The 27,738-nt window shown below is 39.9% G+C and overlaps 1 protein-coding gene across 14 annotated transcripts in view; it reads left to right on the top strand.

Moving 5' to 3' along the window:
- The window catches only part of AOPEP (aminopeptidase O (putative)), a 553,954-nt gene that overhangs the window by 242,463 nt on the left and 283,753 nt on the right, over window positions 1-27,738 (top strand). For all 14 annotated transcript variants that reach the window (XR_011964391.1, XR_011964390.1, XM_072596916.1 and 11 more), the window contains 2 exons: window positions 13,680-13,869; window positions 20,150-20,256. Coding sequence is in view for 12 of the 14 variants with exons in the window: in XM_072596916.1 (XP_072453017.1) it covers window positions 13,680-13,869; window positions 20,150-20,256 (297 nt within the window). In the remaining 2 variants the exon portion in view is untranslated. The remainder of the gene's footprint in view (window positions 1-13,679; window positions 13,870-20,149; window positions 20,257-27,738) is intronic.

The following is a 27,738-nucleotide window of genomic DNA, read 5'->3' as shown; positions in this document are numbered from 1 at the left end:
AGCTCCTCCCCCTCCTCCCCATTCTTCATATGTAAACAAGGCTGGTCAGGGCAAAGTGTGGCAACTCCCACAGACTTGGGACATCCACCAAGTCTGAATTACTCTTCTATATGGATTGACATTTTAATGTCCTTATGTGACCAGGAAGCCAGATCAGCATAGCCAGAGGCTTCTCTGAAGTAGAGGAGCAGTTTAATCCTTAAGCCTGTGGTCCAGTCTAGCCTAACATAGTGTGGGAGAGGGGGAATCTTGGAAGACAGTGGTCCTTTCACATTTTATATATTGTTTTCCTAGCTCTGTTTACCTCAGTTTGCATCAGTTCATTTGACTCTAAACTTCTCTGTATTCATTGTTGTTGGTTTTTTACAGCACAGTAATATTAAATTAGATTCATGTCTATAATTTATTTAGTGATTCCCCAGTGAATGTGCATCTATGTATTTTATTTTCAGTTCTTTACTATCACACACAAAAAAGCCCTTGAGTATTTTGGTGTATTTGGAGGCCTTTCTTCTTGTCACTCACCTCCTTGAGATATTTGCCTAGGAGTAGAATCTCTGAGTCAAAGGCTATGGATAATTTAGTCACCTTTTTCAAACAATTCAAATTGCTTGATGAAAAACTTTTTAATAAATGTAAAATTAAAGATGTCAGTGCTTTCCCAAGCCCATAGTGATCAGAATATTAAGTAATTTGTGTTATGTTTAAACACAAATTTCCTTTGTATCTGTCACTGAGAATCCAGAGGCTCCTTAGGTTGAACATATGGTTTATGATGCGAAGAGAAAAAGTCTCCATCCCCTAGGAGATTCTAGGAGATTTAATTGGTTAAGTGCTTCTTATTCATTTATAATAATAAGTTATTTTATACAATTTAATAATAGATTATGTAAGAATAAATAAATTGAATTTAATTTAAATTGAAGTTATGTTAAATTCAGTTAATTTAATAATTAAGTATTATATAATAATAAATTTATTAATAAGTTCTTATTACCTGCCAGGCACTGTTCCAGGAGGTAGGAGTGCAAATTAAAAAGTGAGAAGGTTCCTTCCCTCAAGGAGTTGATATTCTACTGTATTTTCATTTGGAGTTTTTTCTTTTTAATTAATACCATAACTTCAGACTTAATGCAGCCCTTCAGATAAGTATCAGTTATTGACTAGCCCTCAATGAACAAGCTTCAGTTTCTTCTCTAAGCAAAGCTACCAGAGTGAGAAGGTCCTACCTCCAGAGAGGATCATTGGCATAGCTACTGTATCAAAGTGTTTATGGAAGGTAAGAATAATGGTGGGGAGGAAAGCTGAGAATTACAATTTGACACAGTAATTATGCACCTGACTGTCAGGTGAGATTCCTAAACCTCTTTTCTCTTGGTAGATCAACCAGGTTCTGTCTTGGGGATTCTCGATAACAGCTCATCTTTCTCTTGAGAAACTTATCACAGGCTGGTTCATGTTATCACAATCCTAGGGATGCTTTACTTCATTCCTGCATCTAGCCCAAGGTTTCCCAGCTTTTAAATATAGCAGAACTACTTAGAGTCAGAAAGATCTGAGTTCAGAATACTGCTTTAGGTGCTTAGTAGGCATGTGATCCTGGCAAAGTCATTTAACTTCTCTCTTCTTGTTTCCTCATCTGTAAAATGGGGATAATAATAGCACCTACCTCCCAGTGTTGTTGTGAGGACAAAATGAGATCATATTTGGAAGCACTTTGCCATTATAAAGTGCTGTATAGATAAATACTACCATTATTATTGTTGTTATTTACAGGACATATCAGAGTCTAACAGCCTGAGTCCTCTAATGAATATCATAGGAGTTAATAATCAGCTCTCAGTATTATTTTTAACCTCCTTTCCCCAGAATGGTTATACATGGCCCTCAAAACTTGTACCATCCATAGGGGAGTAGAAGGGGAAAATCCTGAGCTTAAGAGTCTGAGCGCACAATAACCACCAATCCCCAGTCAGTTATCATTTCTGTATTCTCGTCTACCAGTCGTTCCACCTGTTTCCTATTCCCGCAGCTTCCTATATTGCCAATATGATACCTACAGCAGCTGCCATGAATATGTGGATGTATTGGATCACAAGATATAACAAACTCTCTTCCTCAAAGATGAAACTGAGATATTTGTTCAGATACTAGAAAGCCAATTCCACCATGGTAACACAGAAGTTTATACGCATCACCAATCCAGGGAGTACCGATGTCCCCAAGCCTTCCTTCCCATAGGCCTCCCCACAAACAAGCTCCCCTAGGCAAAATTCCTCCCTCTCTCACTCACACTAGCTTCTCTGCCTCAGCGAGGTCTTACTCTCACAGCTCTACCTCACTCTCACTTCCTGCTCTACTCATTCGGCAAGCTCCTCCCACCATGCCATGTGAGTCAGGCTCCATCACAGCAGTCAGCTGGGCCCGAGCTCAAAGCAGGTCACATAGGCCTATTAATGGGTGGGAAAGATCTTCCCATCCCATTGATATTATACGTCCATAGTTTCCACCCAGTTCTCTTAGCTATTGCTGTGTATTGCTGTCTCTACAGCTGTTGCTACCACCTCTGCTGCCTGCAATCCTATAGCTTAATTATCCTGCCATTAGTAAGGCCTCCTCTACTTTTGCAGGTCAGATCTGGCTTAGGCTAGTCTAGTGGTTCAGGGTTGGGACTGGAATGAAATGAAACACTTGTAGACCATTTAACAGTTACAAAAATGTTAACCTGGCCATCGCATGGAAAAGCAGATGCAACATTGATTCAATTGGATGCAGCTTCCTTGCCTCAGCATTTCAGCCCTAAAACCTCTTCTTTGTCTTCCCTGCAAGCTTAAGTCCTTCCGCTCCTCAGTTCTCTCCCAGGCACTGGCATGGCACCCCTGCACTGGCCACATTCTCCTTCCTTCCCCATCTTGACCCCTAGATGAACCAGTTCACCTCTACAGGGTCTTATTCTCTAAAACTCCTTGCTCCCTTATCCTGTCTAAGGTCTTGCACTGCTGAACACCATCCTTGGATCACTCTCACCATTAGCTTCCTTCTTCTACTCAGATGATGCTAAGCAAATATGGAGAAAATCATGTTTAGAAAAACAAATTTTGTTACATCATTTTGCATCAAAACAGTCCTTTTATATCTCCCTAATTCATTTACCACTTACCCCAGCAAATTTTCCAAACTTTTTCATCCCCCTTCCCAATATTCCCATATCTCTCCCTCCCTCCACTTTCTCAGCTGAAAATCTTTCTTCATATATCACCGAACAAAATCGTGGTCATTTGTTGATAGCTTCCTCTTCTCTCCTCAATTCCCACCCTCCATATGCCTTCTACCACTATCTCCTCCACTCTTGGAGTCTCACATGAAGAGGTGGACTTCTTCCCAAAGCAAATCCCTCTGCATGCACAAGTGATCCCATTCCATCCTATCTTTTCCAGTACATTGCTCTCTCTGTCATCTGGGTTTGCACTAACTTTGAATCTCTCCTTGTCTACTGGCTGCTTCCCTACTGCCTGTAATCATGCCTGTGTCTTCCTTGTACTCAAAAAGTCCTTACTTGATCTGTCCATCTCTGCTAGCTGTCATCCTATATCTCTTCTCCCTTTTGTGGCTAAGCTCCTTAACAAAGTTGTCAACAATCAATACCTCCACTTCTTTTCCTCTCATTGTCTTCTTAACTCTCATCAGTCTGGCTTACAGCATCATCATTTAATTAAAACTCTCTCCCAAGTTACCACTGAACTCTTAAACACTGAATCCAATGGTTTTCATATTTCACTTTCTTGACCTTCCTGCAGCCTTTGACACTCTCACTCGCCTTCTTCTCTTTGATGCTCTCTTCTCTCTAGACTTTTTTTTCCCTCTAGACTTCCATTGTACTGCTTTCTCCTGGTCATCCTGCCTGTATGACTACTCCTCAGTTTCCTTTGCTAGATCTTTATCCAGTTCATACCTACTGACCGGGAGTGTCCTACAAGAGTCTGTCCTGGAACCTCTCAGTTCTTCTCCTTCTGTACTATTTCTTGGTAGTCCCATCAGCTCCTATGCATTCAGCCCTCATCTCTATGCAGATAATTCTCAGGTCTTTTTGTTTAACCCTGACTTCTCTCCTGACCTTCAGTCTTGCATCTCCAATTGCCTATTGGACACCTCAAACTGGATGTCTCAAACACCTTAAACTCAACATGTCTAAAACTAAACTCATTATCTTTCCCCATCAAACTTTCTACTTTTCCTAATCTTTCTATTACTGACCAGAATCCCACCATCCTCCCAAGGACCCAGGATTTCAGCCTAGATGTTATTCTCATCTGTACACTCCTTATTCTATCCCCATATCCAGTCAGTCAGTTGCCTTATAGATTATAGAATATAGATATATAGTCTTATAGATTCTACATTTCTAATATCTCTGTTATACACCCCCTTCTTTCCTCTCACACTGCCACCATCCTGATTCAGAACCTTATCACCTTATGCTTCGATTACTGCAATATCCTTCCATTTGTTTTCCTTGACTCAAGTCTCTCCACACAAGTCCATCATTTACTCAGATTTTAAATTAGTCTGCCTAAAGTAGAAATTTGACCATATCACCACCTAGTCATTAAACTCCAGTGCTTCCATATTGTCTACAGGATAAACTATAAATTCTTTCTTTTGGATCTTAAAACCTTCTGTACCCTGTTTGTCACTTTCCTACCCTGCTGGGCATTTTCCAACTCCCCACATCTTTCCCGCATATCTTCTGCTATCCAGTGACACTGATCTTGAACTTTCTCACAACTGATGTGAGTCTTCTCACTGTGTATTTTTACTAGCTGTCCCCTTTACTGAGTATTCACTCACTCTTTATCTCTACTTCCTACCTTACCTGGCTTCCTTCAAATCTCAGTAAAAGTTCTACCTCTTACAAGAAACCTTTCTCAGTTCTTAATCTAAGTGCCTTCTTTCTGAGATTATCTCCATATACATAGCTGTTTGCATGATGGTTTCCCCATTAGATTGCAAGCTCCTTAAGAGCAGTGATTGCTTTTGCCTTTTTTTTTCGTATCCCCAACATTTAGCAAAGTGCCTGGTACATAGTAAGTGGTTAATAAATGCTTGTTAGCTACTGTTCTTTATATCAATAGTTACATTCCAGATGATGGAAATGAAAGAAGAAAGCAAATGATTCATTGATCACAATAATAGGAAGGTGACCTCAATCTTTCCATTCTCCTGAGTCTAAGCTCATGATCTTTTTTTTTTTTAATTTAGAATATTCAGGTAAAATTCTTCTAGAGGATGCTTTCATTATAATAACCTAACCAGAGGCCTTGAAGAAAAAGGGATTGGACATTTTATTTATATCATTTCTTTCTAAATATATTTATGTTTACATCTTATGGACAAAAAATAAAAAGGTATTTTAACATAGTAAAAGGGTGGATCAGGGAGGGAGTGTTCAGGAGAAATTGTCCTTTCATTTAGAATGCCTCAGAATAGCGTGTCAGCTTTTTAACTTTCCAAACTAAATCAATGGAAAACTCTGGTACATATGAGTAAAAGTTGCTTTCATTTAATCAGGAAAGCTTTGAACTGTGTAGTTTCATTCTGAATGGTACTTAGTTTCTTTTTTTTCTAGATTTCTTTTCCCTTCCCACAGTGGTAAGATATCATTCATCTGATCATATTGTTGATCAAAGGGCAGGAGAATTTTAACTTGGAAAGAGTGAGAGTCTGATGAAAATAAAGCTCTTTTCCAAACATTTTTTGCCAAGTATCTACATGTTGAAGGCGACTTATTAAGTTTGTTCCCTTACAAAGGGGATTGGGATCATCTCCAGGATACTGGGAGGGGTTCTTCTGGGGTTTGGGGTTCTTTTTGTTCTTAATCAAAAACTAATTCCAAGCTTCTTTACTCCACCCATGCAGCCTGCTCTGACCTGCTGCAGAAGTTAAAACCAGGTTGGGCCCAAAAGTATTCTGTCATTCCCTAAAGAGTAGAAGGGGTCAAGTCTCCGGAGAAAAGCAAAAATAAATCAAGTCCCAGCTCTACTTTGGGATCTGATGAAAGTCTCCTTTTGCTCTTAATAGAATTCCTCCTGAAGGGTTGTAACTACTAGTGAGAACAGTCAAGGCACTCCCACCTATTATTGGAGGCATGTTTTAAGTTTATATGTGCAACACTTTATGCTACGTGGGTGACTTATTTTTCTGTAACATCTTAACACTGAAAACCCATTCTTAAGTCAACAGTGATATACATAATTTTTAGGGAAAAGAGATAGAAACACAGGTCTATTTGTTGGAGCCTTTGTGTGCAGACTACACTGTTGCTGGTCTCAGAGGAAAACAAAGAGGATGTATACCTTCCCTTACTCCCACCCTGCCCCATTTTTCCAATCTACCTCTACTTTTCTTGTCCTTTTATTGGAAGGAAGGGAAGGAGGGAGGGAGGGAAGAAGGGGGGGAAGGAAGGAGGAAAAAGAAAAGAGAAAGAAGGAATCTAGAAACAAAGAAGAAAGGAAATTGTGATTAACAAAGCCATGGGAGAATGTTCTATTTGGGGTGGAGTGGATGTATAACTTTATCTTCTGTCTCTTGTTTTGGAAAATATTGAGCCAGTACAGAGAATAAATGTAGTATAAAGGTTTCATTAAAATGATTGTGCTTCCATCCATTGTAAGGATGATGAATAAACAATTTGGCATTTGGAGAGACCCATGACACGGATCCCTTTAACAGGCAAAGAAAATCCTGAAATGGGGCACTGTTAGTGTGAACAGTGATTATCCAGGCAGGAACTGGCAAACTACAGTCCACAGGCCAAATCTAGCCCTCTGCCTGTTTTCATACAGGCCCTCAAAATAAGAAGAATTCTTAAGTTTTTTGCATTTAAAAATGTAAATGTAAAACATATTCAAAGGCATTTTTAGATGTTTAGCAGGAGTTATTTCTCTATGTATAGATGTTCACCTTATATAATACAAAAACACACAAGTGAATTGACTCTTATTTCAACTCAATAAAAAGTCTATAATGTAAATATTTTATTTCTCTTTCTTTACATAGTTCTGCTTAATGGATGGTATCGTAGCCTAATTTCATGTTCATTTTGGGGTATTTTAGTTGTTTTTGTATTCATGTGAGGAACAGAAAGAAGGCCAGTTTGGCCAGATCATAGAGTACAAGAAGGGGAGTTATGTATAAATAAGGCTAGAAAAGTCATTTGGCCCTAGATTGTGAAAGACTTTAAATGCCAAACAGAGAGGTTTATATTTGATCCTATAGGCAAATGGGCGCTATTGGAATATAATTTAGGAAAAAAATATTTTATGTATTTATTTTAGAAAAAATTATTTGTGGAGGATTGTGTGGAGGATTAATTAGGGATAGGGGAAAGATGAATTAGCACAGTTAGGGGGCCATCACAATAGTATAGATGAGAGATGATGAGAGCCTAAAATAGGGTGATGATTGTGTTAAGGGAGAGAAGGAGACGTGTGAGAGATGTTGAGAAAATGGAAACAACATTTTATATTGCCTTGGGTACGTGGGGTTGAGTGAAAATGAAGAGTTCAGATGAACTCTTCACAAAGTGAAGCTGATAATAGAAAAGTTTTGAAGAAGGGTTGATTTGGGAGGAAACATAATGAAATTTTTGTTGGAACTTCCAGTCTATTCAGGCCTACTTATCTCATGCAACTCACTGTGCCCAACTCAGAACAAAAAGGAGAGAATGGAGTCCTTACCTTTACTGCCCTGGGATATTGAACCCATCTTTTATTGGGTACCTACTGTCACCACGAGGTTATTTAGGGAGGCTCATGCACCAGCACTCCTTCCACTTCAGTCTTAGCTTGTAACCTTTTCAAATTAAAGAACTTACCATCAGTATGGTTGTTGACCTTGATGCCGCGTTCATTCTCATTGAAAGCATTTGTCAACATAGCTGAAAACATCATGCTAAAAAGCATGGAAGCAAGCACACAGCCCTGTTTCACTCCATTGGTGACTGGGAAGGCATGAGAGCATTGTCCATTATCCAGAACCCTGGCAAACATGCCATCATGAAATTGACATACAATATTGATGAACTTATCCAGGCAACCAAATTTTGACATAGTTTTCCATAAGCCCTCATGACTAATAGTATCAAAAGCCTTGGTCAGGTCCACAAACGTTGTGTACAGACCTCTGTTCTGTTCCTGGCATTTCTTCTGGAGTTGTTGGGCAGCAAACACCATATCGACTGTTCTTTAGCCCTTTCTAAAGCCACACTGGCATCATCCATACGTGGAACCATCTGTTACAACAAATGGAGAAGTTTTGAATGCTGTGGATAAGTTCACTTACTTTGGTAGTGTACTTTCCAGGGATAGACACATTGACAATGAGGTTGATGCACTCAATGCCAGAGCTAGCTCAATGTTTGAGAGGCTCCGAAGAAAGGTTTGGGAAAGAAGAGGTATTAGACTGACTACCAGACTGAAGGTCTACAGAGCCATTGTGCTGACCTCATTGTTATATGCTTGTGAAACATAGACAGTCTACCAGCACCATGCCAGGAAATTGAATTGCTTCCACTTTAACTATCTTAGGAAGATTCTTAGGATCACCTGGCAGGATAAGGTACCAGACATTGAAGTCCTTGCTTGAGCTGAACTGCCAAGTATTCAAACTATGCTTCAGAGAGTGCAACCCTGATAGGCTGGCCACGTTGTTTGAGTGCCAAATGTATGCTTGTCAAAAAAACTATTTTATGGAGAACTTGCATGGGGCAGGCAATCTCATGGGGGCCAGAAGAAACGATACAAGGACATTCTCAAGGTCTCTCTCAAGAACTTGGGATTTGACTGTGCAACATGGGAGACACTGGCACAGGACCACTCAGCATGGCGTGACCACATAAGAAAAGGTGCTGTGCTCTTTGAGCAAAGCAGAGTTGAGACAGCACAAAGTAAATGCAGGATGTGCAAATTTGGGATATCCACTCCACATATTCACACGGACTATCTGTGCCCAACCTATGGTAGAGCCTTCCGAGCTCATATTTATCAACCATAGTTGGATACACTGAAATTTCACTTTACAATGGTGATATCATTTTGGTCCTCTTCAAAGAAGAAAGACAACAGCCATTTAGGGAGGCTAGGCTGGGCCATAATGGGTTGAAGGAATTTTCCCAATGGTACCTGTGCAGTTGCTGAAGTGCCAAAGTCCAGGTGGGGTCATAACTGCCCTAAGTGGCTACTGGATGAGGTAGAGTGAGGGAGGCCTGGGGTGTAATAAGTAAAGGGTAGGTGTTGATGAATTGCTGAAAAGCCCTAGGGGAGGATTGGATAGCAATCCCTTGATATACCTTTCAGATGATTGATCATGTGTGTCTTGTGCCATGGCCCCTTGGGATCATATGATATTCATAGCCTTTGTTTTGGAGATCATTTGGCCTAGGCCCAGGGTTCCATTAAGACAATATTTGATATGACATGACCCAATTTCTAAAAGTGCTTCTGAATGTATCAGAACAATCAGTTTGTTGAATGAATAAACATGAGTGACTTTTCCTTGAATTTTCTTGGGCTTTAGCGCTAAATCACAGAGATCATTTAGTCTAACCTCTTTATTTTGCAGAAGAGGTACCTGAGACCTCTTCTATAAGGTTAAGTGACTTGCCTAAGATATCCCATTTAACCAAGTTGCAGAATTAGAATTTGGGAGGTCCCCTGACTCTAAATCTAGCTCTTCTTCTATCATACTTGGGGTTTTTAAGTAAGAAATGTGTCTTTTTATATTTCAGCATCTCAGAAAATGTTATGTATTACTACGTATAAAGTATAGGATTTGGATATCAGGCATGAAAGAACAAGAGTCACCATCAGTTTTTTAAAATCTCATCCCATCTTTTGGTTTGTATGTTAAGAAAGAAATGCACTCTGCCAAGGGAAATGTAACCACAAGTTTATTGCACCCGTTATGCTTACCTTTGGGAAGAAAATGCTGGGAATTGGAAGATTTGGGGTGTAACTTTCCGCAGAAAATTCCCATTCCAAAGAAATCTATGAATCTTTAACCCTGTCAGCAGATGTAAACAAACTTAGAGGTCATGTAATCTACTACCCTTTATTTCACAGAAAAGAAAACGAAGAAGGCCCAAAAAAGTGAGGTGACTTACCCAGGGTCATACAACTGATAACAGGCAAATCCAGGATCAGTGCATTCAGGAAAAAAACCAGATATGGTACAGAAGCTGAGGGTCTGATCCACAGTTCCCTTCCATGGTGATGTTTGGGTATCCATGGGTATTTTTGAATATTTATGGTATTCTAGTAATTATTGAGTAATTGTGATATTCTAGATCCTGCCTTTGTTTCTGTTGAGCTCCTTCATGTGCACATCAAAAAGGGAACAAAGGATCTGAATGGTACACAAGGTTTTTCTCTATTAATTTATATATTTCAGCCACTACATTTTTCTCCCCCTACAAGACTTGAGTGCTCCCCTACGTGTTCAGTTTTCAAAGAACAATACGGATGACAACAAAATGGATCTCTTCAAAAGATCTATATTTTCACCACAGTGATTTCACTCCTTACACTGACACATATTGTTTCTCCATCAAAGCTCCTGGAAGAGGGGAACTATTTTATTTTTCTCTTTGTATACCCAGAACCTAGCATAAAACTGGGAACATGCAGGTACTTAGTAAATGCCTATTGAATGAATGAATGAAACTTTAGATCCAACTCTTTCTACTGTGCAAAATAGTTTCATCTGTACTTGGAAAAATCAATTTATATAAAATGAATGGAAGATTAAAATATTTTCCCAACTCAGTTGGAAATAGCTTTATTTCAAGACCAGAAATAAGTTGGAAATGGAAAATGTGAAATTAGAAAACAGTAATTCTCTTGTTAGATGGATGGCATGATACATTACTAATAGGGATCTTTGGTTATCCATACATTTGTTGAAGCATTCTCTGCCAAAACACTGCCCCTAAAAATAATTTTGATGATGATGACAATCCTTCAAAAGGTTCACGAATCAATGAGGGGACCTGCCATTTCGCACCTATATTTCAACCACTGGAAAGTATTAGTTGCTTGGGAGAAAGTGACCACCCCAGCTTAGAATTTCATGGTAGCAAAAGAGAGTTAAACTAGGCACAGTCTGACCTGAAACCTAGATTTTAAGAATGAATATTTCAAAGACAGTAAATAAATGATAAATAGGATCTCATGGGCTAAACTTCTGCAGGAGAACTCAGCCTAGGAGAGATCTGAAGCTCTCAACAATGGAATTCTCAAGAAGAATTTTTAAAAAAAAATTCTAATGATTAAAAAAGAGGGGAGAATTGTCTAAAGAAATCAGGGTATCTGCACTGGGAACTCAGTAACTGACAGTTAATTAGGAATATTGTGAGGGGACTGGGCAAGATAATTACAGAGGTCCCTTCCAATTCAGGATCTGTGAATTCCATGATATTGAAACAGACTGAGATGCCACTGCTCTAATATATTGTTACTGAGGAGTTTAATGGCAGGGAGAAAGTCTAGTAGAGACAACCAGGGTTTGTTATGGGATAGTCACTTAGCTTGTCTAAGCCTTGCTTTCCTCATCTGTAGAGTGAGTAGGGCTGGTGGAGGGGATTGCTAAACTGTCTTTCATGTCCCTTCCAAATCTAAAATTTTATGACTTGTACACGGTGATTTCTATTAAAAAATGTTTAAGAAATTGAAAAATGAAATGACACCCACACATCTCAGTTCTGGGACATTCTTTTGGGCACTTGAAGATTTTCGTATTTTATATTTCTTGTTTTCACAAACAGGCCTCACACATGCTTTTTTTAATGCTGGGAGGGAAAAATAAAACAACATAAAGGTCACACTTGGACATTAGGGTGGTTTTTTTGTTGTTTAACATTAAAATATTGCAGAGATTTCTTAGTAATTACCATGTATAATGGCACTGTGTTGAAAGCAGTAACATAGACATAATATCTTTGTATATGCTAGGACTGTATATCTATATGTCTAGTTGACACTTAACAATTCAGGCTCTTTTGTAAGTCTGTTTATAAGGCATGAAGTTGCTCATGTTTTGTTTAGCCAAAAGGACAAAATACTGCCAGCAGTATGTCTGGAATGTTATTTACTTGGTGCATTTCTGTGGTTTTCCCTTTTAGCGTTGCACATGTCAGAGCTGGGGTCATTGACTTAAAAATGACCAAAGTGCTATACTCACACTGTACAGTTATGTTTCTCAACAGAAGTGTTTTTCTCAATAAAAAAAGGTCGGTTGTTTCTCTGCCTCTCTCTTCATTTTCTTTTCTTTTCACTTCTTTCTTTCCTTATAATCGGCCTTGCTCTTGGCAGGATTTGAGGAGGTACTGTTTATTCTTGTTCCTTTGTCCTTGACTCTCCTCCCAGTGCTTTTAAGTCATTTCTGGTGCAATCTCCAGAGATCCTAGTTAATTGTGCTTCATTTGCATGCAGGCACTGTTATTGTTTCACATCAGAGCTTACCTATTTTGGCACACCCAACCGTATTTTCCATGGAGCTCTTAGATCTGAATGGTTGGACGTGTTGCAAAGGAAATAGAGGTGGGGTTTTCCTTAATCGTAAGCAAAGGAGTGAGGGAGAAACTGCCAAACAGTGTTGACTTGGGCAGGGTCTACATGATAGCAAACACATGTCCTCTGAAAGAAATAACTGGTGCACACAGATGTGGGCTTAATTTCTTAACATGGGAATGTATCTAACTGGTTTGTTCTGCCTATTGAGGGGAGATAGTTTAGACCACATGCTTCCTAGGAGGTTGTAAAAAAAGCCATGTGTAAAATGAGAATAAAGTTAACCTATTGAAAACAAAGGCACCGAACCATCTCTCTTCATTTTCTCCTTTCACCCACCCCATTTCTTTGTCCCTAAACAGCATATTCCAAGTATTTAACTTATAATGGTCATAGCAAATCTAAAAGTCTGGTCCAGGTGTTGGGGCCTCTCTTCCACATTTGCATGAGTTGACACACAGCCTTGCCTCTCTTATCCTTCTTGTATCATGTGAACAAACATACACAGATGGGAGAAATGTTCTTGGCCAAATGATATAGTGTACTTGGAAATGCTCTCTTTATGTAGAGCTGGTCTTCATGTGAGTGCTTTTGGAAAATTCACAAAAATGAAATGAAAATGAGCACCTGTTAGTTTGTCAAGTCAATTACCATCTCCAGTGTAAAATGGAAACTTCCTTTACTAATATTTTCTTATTTTTTCCTTTTATCCTATTAGACTTCTCAATTTAAAAAGCTTGGTTTTTTTATTTGACTTCAGGATCTTTGATCATCCATTTGATAGTTACCTATTCACACCTGCCTTTTTAGTGTCCAGATTTCCGTGGATGCAGAACTAAATCAGCCTTGTAATTTTTAAAATGTAGAACTTTGGTTTAAGTTACTTATTATAGGTAATAGTTGTTTGATGACTGAAATGTTAGCCTGAATCACTGCCAAGGAGCAAACTGCAGCCCTATTTCTAAAAAACATCTGAGCTTCAAGCTATTTGTCATGATCTAACATGCATGTAGTAATAATAGGTTGACAAGGCTAGTAAAGCACACCTATTTAATGTAGCCGTGAGTTGCAGGTTCTCACAGGACTGTGACATGTTTTGTCCTTCATTATACACAGCCCACACATCATCTTCCTGTCTCAGAGTGTCTTACCTGGAGGGAGCCATCTCTGTGGAACACGTCTGTGCCACGAAATTGCTCATGCCTGGTTTGGTTTAGCCATCGGGGCTCAAGATTGGACTGAAGAATGGTTAAGTGAAGGGTTTGCCACTCATTTGGAAGATATATTTTGGACTGAAGCCCAAAAGGTGCGTATGTGTGATATCATCCATCTCAGAAGAAAGTAGCTTTGAGGCCAACCTTGTTCTCCATATGTTCAGCACTTTGCCTACCCCTGCACATGGCGTGTTATAGTAGCCCAATAAATGCTGCTTGATCATGATGATAACAGCACTGGTGATCATTCGTGATGTAACAGTAAGTAAAAATTTCCCTTAAAAAAAGTTCTGCCCAAAAGAATACTCTCCTAAGTATCCTTCCCATTCTTTAAAGCAAAAATACTTACTGATTACAGTTTTTAATGGCTACTTACTAATTATTACATGTCCATATAGTGCAAAGGGTTGTGTATGTGAGAGAGACAGACCCTATGTTCAAAGGGAAATTCAGACCTGTGTCATGAGGTTGGAAGGTTGTAGAAATGACCCAGAGAAGAAAGAAACAACTGACACTTGGAACTAAGAAACTGAAATGAGGCTTTTATTAAAGATTAGGGAACTGAATATGCTGAAGAAGAATCAGATGTTTATACTTTAAGGCATGATGATGTGGCTTCTCAATTACTCTCAAGTGAGGGATAATCAGGAGAAATAACCCATTAAGGATTAGAGGAAGAAATTAGGTAGAAGTGGTCCCCCTTGCTGAAGGGATACCAACATGGTCTGGTGACTAGACTTTTATGATGGTGTGAAACAGACCGGGATGTCTATCCCACTTATAACCCTTGCCACTGGGTATTCCATGATTAAGTCATCTTTAAGTCTCACTTTTCTGAGACTTAGGGCAGGGCATGGAATAATAACGCTAACATCACCTGCCTTGCAGGGTTGCTGTAAGGCTCAAATGAGATAAAGTTACAAAAGGAAACTTGAAAGTACTATATAAACATTGGCTGTTATTATTCCTTGTCAGCTTAATGACAATAGAGAGACATGATGTATCAAAGACATGACTGACAACCTCTCAATACTTGTTAAACCAGGTGACTGCTAACTATGTCTGGTGATTCATGTGGGTAAAAAATCAGATTTCTGGGAGAAAGCTAAAAAGAATCACTAAATATTATGATGGCTTTGTTAGTAAACTCAGAGTATTAGGAGGTACAAGTGGTGTTTTCATTTCTACTGTCAGTCAGAGGTAGGATTTGAGAAGAGAAAGGCAGATGAGGAAAGGGAAGAAATGGTTAAGAAAATGGTGTTTAGGAATGAGATTTGGGTTTCTAGACCACTGCTTAAACTATAGGAATTAAAACCGTAGACCCTTGGGTAGAGATAGCATATGCCTAACAAGAGCTGGTTAAGATGAATTTGTCTGCAGTTTTGCAAATCTAATCAAATGGACTTTTAAACTGAAATGGACTGGGATGAGCTGGGGGAGGGGAGAAGTGTAGAAGAGGAGGGACCTACCTACATATGCCTACCAAGCTAGATATCAAAGAAAGGAGCTAGCCACACATAGGGAGAATAAAAGCAGGTGAGATGCTCGGAAGTTTACAGAAAACAGTATCTAAAAAAGGCACTATATCAACAGTATACTCATAATTGGAAGAGATGGGGTTGAATAGGATGGCTTGTGCAAGTAGAAGGCTTTGCTCTGGTGAGGAATAAAGCCACTTCTTCATGTGAAAAGGGTGAAAGAGGAGATAACAGCAGAAGACTTTTGAGGTGAGGGGTTTGTTAGGAGATGAGGGAGAGGAGATAAGGAGTTCATGTCGCAGCCTCATTTTTTTCTCTAAAATATAGGACAAGGTTCTCTATCATAGATATCTTAGAATTTGTGATAAAGAAGAGAAAATTGTGCATGATGTGACTTGTACCCTAGATATTGAGAGAGCAGATTTCAATAGAAAACAAGATACTTTAGATCTAGTACAATGAAATTCTGCAGTAAAATCAGCAGAAGAGAGATAAAGTTTTAAAAATAAATTTCTGAAGATACCTCATGAAACAGTGCTAATGAGAAGGGAAAAAATGATGCATGTTGGGGGGAATCTATCTAAAGAGACTGATATGGATGTGCAGGGAACTCATCAGTTGACTTAAATTCTTTAAAATTAACGTATAAAAATTTGAATCAAGAGCATGGAGTGGAGGACAAATTCAAAAGGATGATATAGTCTTGTAAGAATAGTTTCAGAAGCATTAAAGCTTAGAATGAGCTAAGACTGGTAAAGAAAGCTAAAGGAGGCAAAAAATGAGTTTATCTTTTTAAAGCTACATTAGGAAAAAGGAGGATAGGATAACAGTAACTGACTATGCAAGAGATGGAGAACTGCTCAATCCTTACTTTATTTCTGTTTTATTTGCCAAGGATAATTGTCTTTGGACTAGAAAGAATGGTATAAAAATAAGAGTTGGAGTAAGTACCTGACCTCCCCCATACCGAGACCAGCCTTGTCTTAGCGCACTGGTAGAACTAGTGTCTGTGATTACTGAGTCACAGTCACTGATCTTTGAAAGATTATGGGAAAAGTAATGTGTCACAGAATTGGAAAGGTCAAATACTGTCCAAATTCTCACAAAGGGGAAGAAATGGATTCTGCAAAATACAGGCCAAGGGACTTCAATTCCTGGCAAAATTCTAAAATCTTTTATTAAAAGGATGCTTAATGGACATTTGGAAAATGACGTAGTAGTCACACATAGTAAGACTAGCTAAGCTCCAGTGAGTATGAATAATGAATCCTTTGAGGAGGTAGCATGTATTTGAACTCGTGCTATTTGAAGTTATAATTCTGTATAAATATGGTCATTGGTTCCAGGCCAATGGAAATATGAAAGGCAAATGCAAATAATGTAATCACTTCAGGGAATTCATTATTTGCACTAATCAGGCCCTAGGTGTACATTATAGATAATTTCTTTTTTGACAGGATTACTACACTAGTAGATCAAGAACATGCTACAGATACAGCTTAATTCAGTTTTAGCAAGGAATCTGGCAAAGTCTCTCGAGCTTGTAGGAAATGGAACACTGTGTGCTGAATAGCAGTACAATTAAGTGGGATTAGGAGTTAGTTGAATAACTGTTAGTCATAAATGTTTGGATGTAATCTCGGAAGGAGGTCTCCAAGGGTATTCCTCAGAGATCTGTGCATGGCCCTGTGCTGTTTATTGAATGTTTTATGGATGTTAATGACCAATTTGAATAAAGGCATAGGTGATATGCTTATCAAGTTTGCAGGTGACGTGAAGCCAAAAGGGATAGCCAGCATGTTGGATGATGTAATCAGGATTCAGAATGAGCCTGTCAGGCTAGAATATCTGATCAGACCTATGAGGATGAGAATACATGTAAAGTTTTATGTTTGAGTTTTCTTTTTTCAAATCTGTTCCCCAAGAACAAGATATGGGAAGTGTGGCTAGACAACAATTCTTCTGAAAAAGATTGGGGGGGGGGGGCGAGGTTATTGGACTAAAGACTCAGAATGAATCAACAGGGTACCTGTGGCAGCCAAGAAAGCCAGTTCTATCTTAGACTGCCATGAATAAGAACGTGGCTGATGATCCTCCTGTACTCTGCCTTGGTCAGATTGTGTTCATTATTGGGCTTCAGGTTCTAACACTGATAAGCTGAATAGTGGTCAGAGGAGGGCAGATGGGATGGTCAAGGACTGAAAGATGATGCTATGTTCCATTTAGAGTGGAAAACAGAAGACTTCAGGAGTGTGGGGGGAATATGATATTCTTCAAGTATTTGAATGGCTATAATGGGGAAAGAAAATTAGACCTGTTCTCCCTGATCCCTGATAGCAGACCTGGGAGCCATAGGGGAAAGCTTCCCAATTGCCTTGGAAGATAATGATTTCCCACTCATTAGAGGTCTTTAGGTAAAAGTTGGTTGACCACTATTCAGAAGGGTTAAGGTAGGGATTTTTTTCCCAGGTATTGCTTAGATCTGATGGCTTACAAAACCTGGGGAGATGGGCTTTTATGGGAGGTCAGGAATGCCAGCTAAGGACTCCTACCACTAGTTTTTGGAGACCTTCTTAGGGTTTATCAGAGAACATTTACCTGGCAAAGTATCTTGAGAATAGGAAGTACCAACAAGGAATGTGGCTTTACTGCCAGGTGCAGAAAAAATACAGGAGAAAAATGTGAAGAGACATATGGCCTGGCACTGTTAGAGAAGAGGTAAAAGGAAACCATTCACCCCAACCCAGAGAGGCATAAGGGCTGGAGACCCTATGTGGGAGCAAGTGAAGAACTGTCTCCCAAGCACTTAAGAGATCCTTTATGGAGCCACTTGGATTAAATGTAGAGCTATAGGAAATCATTGACTCTAATTCCCTTGTTTTACAATTGTGGAAACTGAGGCCCTAGGAGGTAGCAACCTACCCAAGATCAAGCAGGTAGTAAGTGGCAGAGCCAGAATATGAACCCAGATCTTCAGACTCTAGATCTAGGACTTTCTGCTCTACCACACCAAGGTGCTCTGTATGTTTCCCCAAAACTACCACAATCCCACTCTGAGCTCCACACGAATGAATCTGTGGAGCAGGTGAAAGAGAAAAGCAGTAAGTTGTGATGAGTAGTCCCTAGGGTGTGCCATATAACATGCATAACATGATTGACTTGCTGGATCACAACTGGCTCTCACTCTCCATGAGAGAGGACTGTGTACAACTGCCTGACTCTGGCACTAGAACTTAAGAACAGCTTTAGCCTAAGTGATATTTGCAAAAAACATTTCTCTCTCTCTCTCTCTCTCTCTCTCTCTCTCTCTCTCTCTCTCTCTCTCTCTCTCTCTCTCTCTCTCTTTCTCTCTCTCTCTCTCTCTGTTTCTGTCTCTCTCTCTCTCTCTCTGTCTCTCTCTCTCTCATTGGCCTTTTTCTCCTTCAGTCAGAGCCCTCTGAGCCAGAATGACATGACTAGATTTCCAGTCAGTGTTTATTTCCTGTAAAATAAAATGAAAACTGCTGAGGCCCAAAGATAAAAAGAAATGAACCTTATATAACCTTCGATACCTTTTGAGTCTTTGTGCCCCCTGGGAGGAGACTGTAATTCCATTGAGGGGACCTTTCAATCAAAAGATGGTGACATTGCCTAACTAATTTTTTGCCTATTGATGTGAATCAATCAACAAGCATTTATTAAGCACTTACTATGTCCCAGGTGCATGTTCTAGGTATTCTATTATATGTATTCTAGGTGCAGGGGATGCAAATACAAAATAATAAATTGAATAATCCCTACTCAAATAGAAGTTAAGTCACTTATATTGGTTCTTACTGACAGACACACTGAATGCAGTCTTGAAACTTCTTTCAAGGAATTATTGTTACTTATGGATTCATGCCCCTCTTACGAGGGAAGATGCCTTTTCTACCTCTCTCTCTCTCTCACTCTGTCTTCCCCCCCCCATCCCCCTACGCCCACCCTCCCTCCCTTCTCTCTCCACTTTATTCCTTACTAATCTCTTTTAACTCTACTACCCTTTTACCATCTTCTCTCAGTATCATACTTAAATGAAAGTGCCAGATTTGGCAAAAAAAAGTAGGGTAGAGCACAGATAACATTGTCAAAGCTAATGAACAGCAAATGCCCATCCTTGGGGGTAGGAGCTTTTATTTCCCAAAGTCTATAAAACAATGAGAAAATATTTGCCTCTAGATGTTAAGAATTTTTCCTTACCAATAGACAATTCTATTACCATCCATTAGCACGATTATAAGCGTATAGCATAGTGCATCATAATGACTGCTGCAGAGGTTGAAGTAATGGGCCAGGGTGATAGAGCAGCCAGCCTTTTCCCATAATGAATGCAGGCAGTAAAAGTTCTCTGGTTTATATGCAAACAAAATAGTCTGGGTTTCATTAGCCAGTTCCACTGTAAACTGTTCTTCACAAAATGAGGTTTGGGAAAGTAGAGAGGAAATGGAAGGGCCCTTCCCCACCCAGTTCAGGAAAACAAAGCAAGAAAAAGGATGATGGAATCTTGGTGCCAATGATGGAGCCACAGTGAGTCAGGGAATGATGTCAGGTAGCTGTGCCACATATTCAACTCACTTATTGCCCATTCCTCAGGGGGTGATCAAGCATTCCTATCTCATTCCTCAGGCACAGGGGTTTATAGCTACCTCCAGATTAAGACACTAAGAGGCTCCCTTCAGGCCTGCTGTATGCTATTTCACCTTTCCAACTGACAGGGTAGGAAAAGGGAGATATGCTGCCTTTGTCATCCTTAATTTTCTGGCACTGGTTTGAAACAAAGCAAGATAGTCCCTCAAAAATGATTGACCAAGGGCAGAGGGGCTAGGAACAACAAAGGATGACTGTTTGTTTGGTTTCTTTTTTGTACAATAAACAGCTCTCACGTGATGAAGCTAGGGAGCAACAAGAGTTGAAAGCTTTGCTGCGTTGGCGCAGACTTCGAGATGAGGTGCAGAAGTCTGCAGAAGAGATGCAAGTGTTAAGGTAAAAAAAACCAAACAAAGAACTTTTTAACTTTTTAATCTTTTTTCCCTTTCCCTCCTTTCCTTCCCCAAAGGATATCTCCAAGTCATCTGATTAAATCTGCTGTTTCCTTTTGAAATTAAATTGAGCTGGGTTACTCATCCTCTTTGTGATGTTATTTTTTTTTAAAGGCGCACAGTGTGGGGGTTTGGTATAAAATGCCTTTTGACATTTTCCTAGTGCCTCTGTTCAGGAAATAGTGAGAGGCCACTTCCTGACCAATGATCCTTGTTTGAGGTTCTAATAGTCACTTTATGTGGTGGCTAAAGCATGTGAAAGAATAGGTTATGAGGGACTGGCAGACAGTAATGCTTGGCAACCAAAAGGGGAAAAAAATCTTTAGAAAAAATATTGATTCAAAAGTATGTTTAGTAATAACAGATGTTAGTTTCAATGGGGCATTTTGTCTTGGATGGCTCCCAGTAGAAATCAGTATGTAGGCTTCTGCTCACCTCCTGTTTAGTTCTGACCAACAGGATTCCACATTTTCTTTCTCTAGATTGTCCTAGCTTCTTTGATCAGATAAGGATTGCCTCTCCTCTCTTTTCCTTTCTTCTCTGAGTTTTCATTTCCTTTAGTAGAATTAGATGTGGGACAGATAGACAGTTATCTGAGAGCTTGTGTCTTTGGCTGGAAGTGTTGAGAGGTGGCCAGAGACCTTTCTCACTCTAGCTCTAAGGTGGCTGTGGTTGCCTTGACAGCAAGCACAGCCGACCCAGCTTTCTGGTCCAAGGTTGTGTGGGCTGAACTCAGCAATCAGGATTTGCAGAAAGTAGACAGGATCAGGCAATTTAATTTTAAACTCTTTTCTGTCTTACAGCAATGTCACTGGCAAATTTAGCAAAGGCCCCTTTCTACTCTCCCCAATACACAGAAGCCACAGCTCTACCCTTTTTCAACAAACCTGTTCTCACTTCCATAGCACTCAGATTGTTGCATTGTGTTCCAGAAAAAAAAAGTGTTAGAGGAACCTGAAGTCTCATTCCACTGTGACCTCTGGGATAGAATGAATAGATCAACCTTTTAATTCTGTTGTAGGGCGTGGTGAGTCCATGCTTATTCTGTGGGAATTCAAATGGAATTTGCAAGAAAATTCTGCCTCTCCTGCTTCTTTTTGTTCCCATATTTGAGTTTGGGGCCAGACCTCTGATTTGTACTAAATCTGTGACCTTGGGCAAAGTCACTTAGATTTTGAGTCTCAGTTGCCTCATCTTTAAAGTGGGGACAGTAATACTTATTGTACCTGTCTCATAGGGTTTTTATCACTGTCAAATGAAATAAGGTAAGGTGTTTTACAAAACCTTAAAATGATATTAATGTCAAGTTATTATTATTGCCTATTAATTTTGAAGGTCAGCATATTTTTCAACTAGGAACATAGACTTTTTTAATAGCAAACACAGCTGGGCATTTGTTGTCTCAGTGTTTGGGAATCATTTTTGTATTAATTCATGCTAATTATCTTGTTGTTCATGATCCCCTGGACCATAGTTGTCTGTGAGGTTTTCTTAGCAAAGATACTTAGGGGTTTGCCATTTCTTTCTCTAGTGCATCTAGTGGATCCTTTTGTCAGGCAATCAGAGGTTAAGTGACTTGTCCAGGGTCACACCGCTAGTTAGCATCTGAGGCTGGATTTGAACATAGGTCTTCCTGACTCCAGGCCCAGTGATTTATCCATTGAGCCACCAGATGCCTCTGTGCTAACTGTACCATGAGCATTTTCTGAAAGATTCAATGAATAAGCATCATAGAAGATATATTTGAGGAGCATTATTTTTAGTGGGAAATGGGCCTAAATTCATCATAGATCTTATGGCCTTCCCTGAGTTCAGTCCAACTGTCTCAGCTCCTGAGAGGGCTACCTTGGAAGGAATCTAAAAGTTGCCAGAAATAAAAGTCAAAAGAGCATCAGTTAGTATGTGTGTGTGTGTGTGTGTGTGTGTGTGTGTGTGTGTGTGTGTGTGCACGTATATGTGTGTGTGTGTGCACGTATATGTATGTGTGTGCACACGTACATGCGCATATAGCATGGGAACCAGAACAATTCGCTCAGTACATTTCGGGTTTAATGCAGTATTTTGGGTCATCACAGTTATACAAATACAACTTGAGCCCCTTTACCAGGAACTATAAATCAGATAGCAAAGCTCAACTGGGACAGAATAGCAAATAACGGAAATCCCTTATCCTTTACATAAAGGGGTGCCATCTCCTGCAGAACCCTGGGGTACCAGCTGCTGGATAAGTCATGACTTAGAATTTTTCTTGGCTGGAACACCTCTCCATCTGCCAATACCTGGCTGTGACTCCTTGTTCTGCTCCATCTCCATAGCTGCTAATTGTCTGTCTCCAATGTTAGTACTTGTGGCTTTTTTTTTTTTAAAGAACTGTTTCTCCTGTCATTTGCTTGTAGGCTGCTTCTGAACGGGGCTGAAACCCTTGGCCTGAGCTGTCTTTGGTTAGGTTGTTTCTTCCTTAAAGGGGGTGTTATTGCTCTTTTGTGAGACTGCCACAAAGCATTAGCTTAGGGCTTATCTGCAAGTTTCATCTCTTTCATTAATAAGCCTATAGTCATTCTCCAGAGCTTGGAAAAGAGTCTTGGAGATCAGGATCTTAAACCCCTGTACACTTTATCTCTCCCTTCTCTCCCCAACTCTCAACTCCAACAAGAATTCCAGAGAGATCTTTTGATATTTAGATTGGGGTAAGGAAATTCCTTTCAACTTCTATATGGCTCCTAGCCAGGGTCACATAAATTACCTTAGATTTGCCAGAGTTATGCAAATGACTCTATAACTTAAACCAGCCTTAAAGAGGCAGCTAGCTATGTTTAAGGGGTCAGCAGACCTTTTCTCCTAGGAAGGAATCCCACTGAGATACAATACCTTGATCAGGGATACTACTTTTTCAAGACAAACCAAAGACTACGTCTATAGGGAAAAACTAATTAAAATTTTTGGCACATATAGAAATTGGTGTTTGTTTTAGGCAAAAGTAAATGTAGACAACTGTAGGAAACGGATTTCTTTGAAAGGCCCAGCCACTCTTGCTCCCCCTAACTGAATTTAATGCAATTCAGAAAGCATTTTTAAGGTTCTGCTATGTGTTAGGTACTTAGGGATACCCTTCTGACCCCTTCCCCCCCTAAAAAAAAAACCACTCCTGTCTTTCAGGCAGCTGGATGATACAGTGGATAGAGCTCTGGGCCTGGAGTCAGGAAGGCCTGAGTTCAAATTTGACCTTAGATCCTTACTAGCTGTGTGACCTTGGGCAACTCACTTAATCTCTCTGTGGCTCAGTTTCTTCATATGTAAAGTGGGGATAATAGGTACTGTTGTACCTACCTCATAGGGTAAGTGTGAGGCACAAATTAGATAATCAATATAAAATGCTTAAGAGAGTGCCTGGTAAGCCTTTTATAAACGTGACGATAATGATGATGAAAAAGTGTTTTGTGAACTGTAAGTGTAAGCTTTATAACTGCTACAGTGAGAGGGGATGTTATTGTTCTTGTTATTTCTTATTATTGTTAGGGAGCTTATGTTTGACTCTTCCATTAAACTTCTGTTATTTAGTCGTTTCGGTTGTGTCGGAGCCTTTATGACCCCACTTGGGATTTTCTTAGCAAAGATACTGGAGTGGTTTGCCGTTTCCTTCTCCAGCTCATTTTACAGATGAGGAAACTGAAGCAAACAGGGTTAAGTGACTTGCTTAGGGTCATACAGATATTAGTGAAGAGTCTGAGGACAGATCTGAGCTCCAATGAATCTTTCTGACTCCAGGCCCAGCGCTGTATGTGCTACTGTGCCAGCTACCTGCACCCCCCTCCCAGCCCATTAAACTTAGTTTCATATGCTTAATGATAGGAATGAGAGTAGCAATGGCTTAAATCAACTTTCTAGAGCACAGCTTTATGTGTGTATGTATGTAGATAGCTTGGACATTTCTATCCCTTTTTACAGATGACGAAGCTGAAGCCTTGATCGTTAGCATGGACTTTCTGGAGGACACACAGATAACAAATAAATAAGTAGAAGGGCGCTGGTTCCAAAGCTACATTCGGTGTTTTTTCTCCTACGTCCTGCTTCTGTCTTTATAAGTGCTTTGAGTAGCCATACAGAACATGAAATATTTTTGTCCACAAATGAGAACAAACAGGGAAGGCCCTCAGCAAAATTACGAAATCAGTGAAGTTTGTTCTGGTATCTCCAGGTTCCCCCTTTTGGTTTACTTTCCTTGTACCCCGTAGCATGAGACATTTGGGGCCTTCATGGTTTCTAATCCCCTCCCTCTATCAAAACTAGAAAGCATCTGGTAGTGTCATTGATGTTTTCACTGGAGCATCTTTCCCATGACTATGTTAACTCTCCTAATCCTGTCACTTTTTCAGCCTGTCATCTCCTATTATAGAATGAAAGATTTGTTAAAGAAATTTTTATGTGGAGACTCCCCCTTTCTCCAGGTAGATAAATAGTCTAAAGAATCACTTGACCAAACCCAGGAAAAGCAGGGTGGGGCAGGGAATGGGGAATAGGTGGAGTGCTACTTTAGGATTCTCTCTGTTTGAGCAAGGACAGATGGGATTATAGAAGCAGAGGGGCCTTTTCAACTCTATTCAGCTGTGGGGTCTGAAGTGGCAAAGTCAGGAGCAAAAGTACAGCTGAAAGGCTGGAATCAGAACCCATGTCTTTTGTATGATGACAGCTAAGGTATGGAATATTAGAGAAAGCAGTCAACATTGATATTGTTAATTAGTGGAGAAAGAACAGGAAAAAGAGAAAAACCAAAACTCTAGCTATTTAAAAATAATACTAATTATAATAATTAAAATGAAACCACCTATTTTTATGCTTGATTGCCACATAGCATGATTGTGCATATCATTAAATACATGTCAGCTTAAATTTGTTTTTGGTTTTATTTTAGCCATGATCCTTGTAAATGGATGCTCAGTTTTCATAGATCATCCAGTGTGACCGCCTACTCACAGCTTAAAAACATTAGAGGGAATATTTACTTCTTTATTATTAAAGATGTCTTTTGCCCACACTTCCACCTGGTATTCTTTCTGGACTTTTTCTCATTCACCCTTGCTGCCAGGACAAAGTCAGAGCAAAATTGTCAAGAAATCAAAACGTGCCTTGTCCGATTCCTTCCATGAATACTAAGTCTAATAAGAATTACTTTCTGTTTTCATATCTTCAGGCCCAGTTCTTCCAGCTTATCCAGGAAACTAACTCACATAGATTCAGTGGCTGATAAGGGCTCAATGATTTACCTTTTCTAGGTGATAGGGTGTTGGGATGGGGTCTAGACCTATCTTCATGAAAAGGTCTAGTTTCTGGATTTCAGCCTACTAACAGCTAAGAGTTCCTCTCTCTCTGATTTTCCATTCCTGTTCAGTTCTGTCCAACACCTCGTGACGCCATTTGGGGTTTTCTTGGCAAAGATACAGGAGTGGTTTGGCATTTCCTTGTCAGGCTCATTTTACAGATGAGGAAATTGAGATAAACAGTGTTAAGTGACTTGCCCAGGGTCACACAGCTATTCATTGTCTAAGGCCAAATATGAACTCAGGAAAATGAGTCTTCCTGGTTCCAAGCCCAATACCCTAACCACTGCGCCACCCAGCTGCTGCTTCCTTCCCTAAGGCCCTAGGACTGAAGTTACTTGTAATGCTTCCCTGTACTCTTGATGATTCCCTCCTAGAGTGTCACCTGTAGCACTGAGCAGTTAATGACTTGCTCAGTATCAGAAGACACTATCTGCATCTGAGGCAGGATCTGAATCCAGGTCTTCCTGTCTTAGAGTCCGCCTCTATCTTCATGCCACATGGCTTTTCCACCCTCTTTTTCACTCTGGGGGCCATATTTGTATTTTAGTTGACACCTTCAAAATCTCAAGGTCAAAGAGTGACTGCTGGTGGGAATTATGGCAAATTGATGATATGGGGAATGGGGAAGCAAGCTCTCGGAGCACCTAAGTGGGAGGCTGCCTACTCATTACAGGTCAAAACTGTGCTTACGTTCTTTCTCCTGCATTGTTTAGTGTTTGCCAGTGTTCCAGCTGGTGTTCCTTTGAAACTCTCAGCAAGCCCTTCTCTCCACAAAAGACTTGACTAATAGGCATCTCAGAGGAAGCCCCGCGACTCCCCCGCCCCCATTCACCAGGGCTTGTCCGGATTTTTTTTTAACTTCTGTGTCTCCTTTTTAACTTCTCTCTGAAGTGTATTCTGGCAGGCCCAGCAGGACCTAAGAGCTTACTGCTGCTTATTGTATGGTCTAGAGTAGCTTTCCATTGATTTTATTGTTTATGCCCTCTTCTTCTTTCCCTTTTCATTGTACATTCATTGTTCAAGTGAAACTCATGCTGAGAAGAGCTTTAAAATGTATCATGCTAAAGAGACACTTACAAAGCAAGTATAATATCTGGCATGTGCTTTCCCCCTGAGAGAGCTGCCAGCAAGGTTCACATCATTCTTTATAAATGTATCTTTCCCTGCCTTCTAAGAGAATGCTTCATGTGCTGACCACATAGACATCAGCTAATAACAGGGGAAGAAAAGCTAATTATTAAACTTTGCCCTTTGGCATAACTATAATACATATCCCAGAGAAGAAGCATCATGTGAAGATGTATGAGTTAGAAATCTCATAAGTTTTATAAAAAATATTGAGGAAAGTAGTCATGACAGCTCCCTGCCAACCTTCCCCTTACACACAGCTTCTATCTCTTAAATATTTTTCAAAGATTTCACTTATAATTTTGTAGGTCTGTGTCAGCAGCCTACCCAGCTCAGTTTTTAATCTATCTATATTTTTCACCCCATGAGTGAGAATGTACCTGCATGCAGACAGTAAATCCTGGAACAGCAGTGAGGCAGCAGAGTAGATAGCACACAAGACCTGGAGGGGTCTGAAGGGTCAGAGTTCAAGTCCAGCCTCAGATAACTGTATGGCTTTGGGCAAGTCATTTAACCTCTGTCTTCTGTTTTCTTGACCGTACTTACTTACCAGGGTCCTTTTGAGGATAAAATGAGGTAACATCTGTAAAAGTGTTTTGCAGCTCTAAAAGTGCTATGTAATTGCTAGCTCTTGAATAATAATAGTAGGTACCACTTAGCACTTACTGAGTGCCTGCCACTGTGGGAAGCACTTTAGAATTAGTATCTTGTTTGATCCTCACAACCATCTTGGGAAGTAGGTGCAGTTAGTACTCCACTTTATAGAAGAAGAGGCGAAATGACTTGCCCAGGGTCACACAACTAGTAAGTGTCTGAGGCCAGATTTGAGCTCAGGTCTTTCTGCCGCAGACCCAGCGTTCTAGCCGTTGTGTGCCACCTCGCTGCCTCGGTTTGTATTTTTATCGCTATTATTCTTTTCTTCATTATGTAACGTGTACTCCTTGCACTGCCTTTATCACAAGGCTGTTGAGAGGAAAACA

Source organism: Notamacropus eugenii, chromosome 3 (assembly GCF_028372415.1).
Source record: "Notamacropus eugenii isolate mMacEug1 chromosome 3, mMacEug1.pri_v2, whole genome shotgun sequence".
In the NCBI taxonomy this organism is placed as follows: domain Eukaryota; kingdom Metazoa; phylum Chordata; class Mammalia; order Diprotodontia; family Macropodidae; genus Notamacropus; species Notamacropus eugenii.
This window is presented reverse-complemented; position numbering and strand designations above follow the sequence as displayed.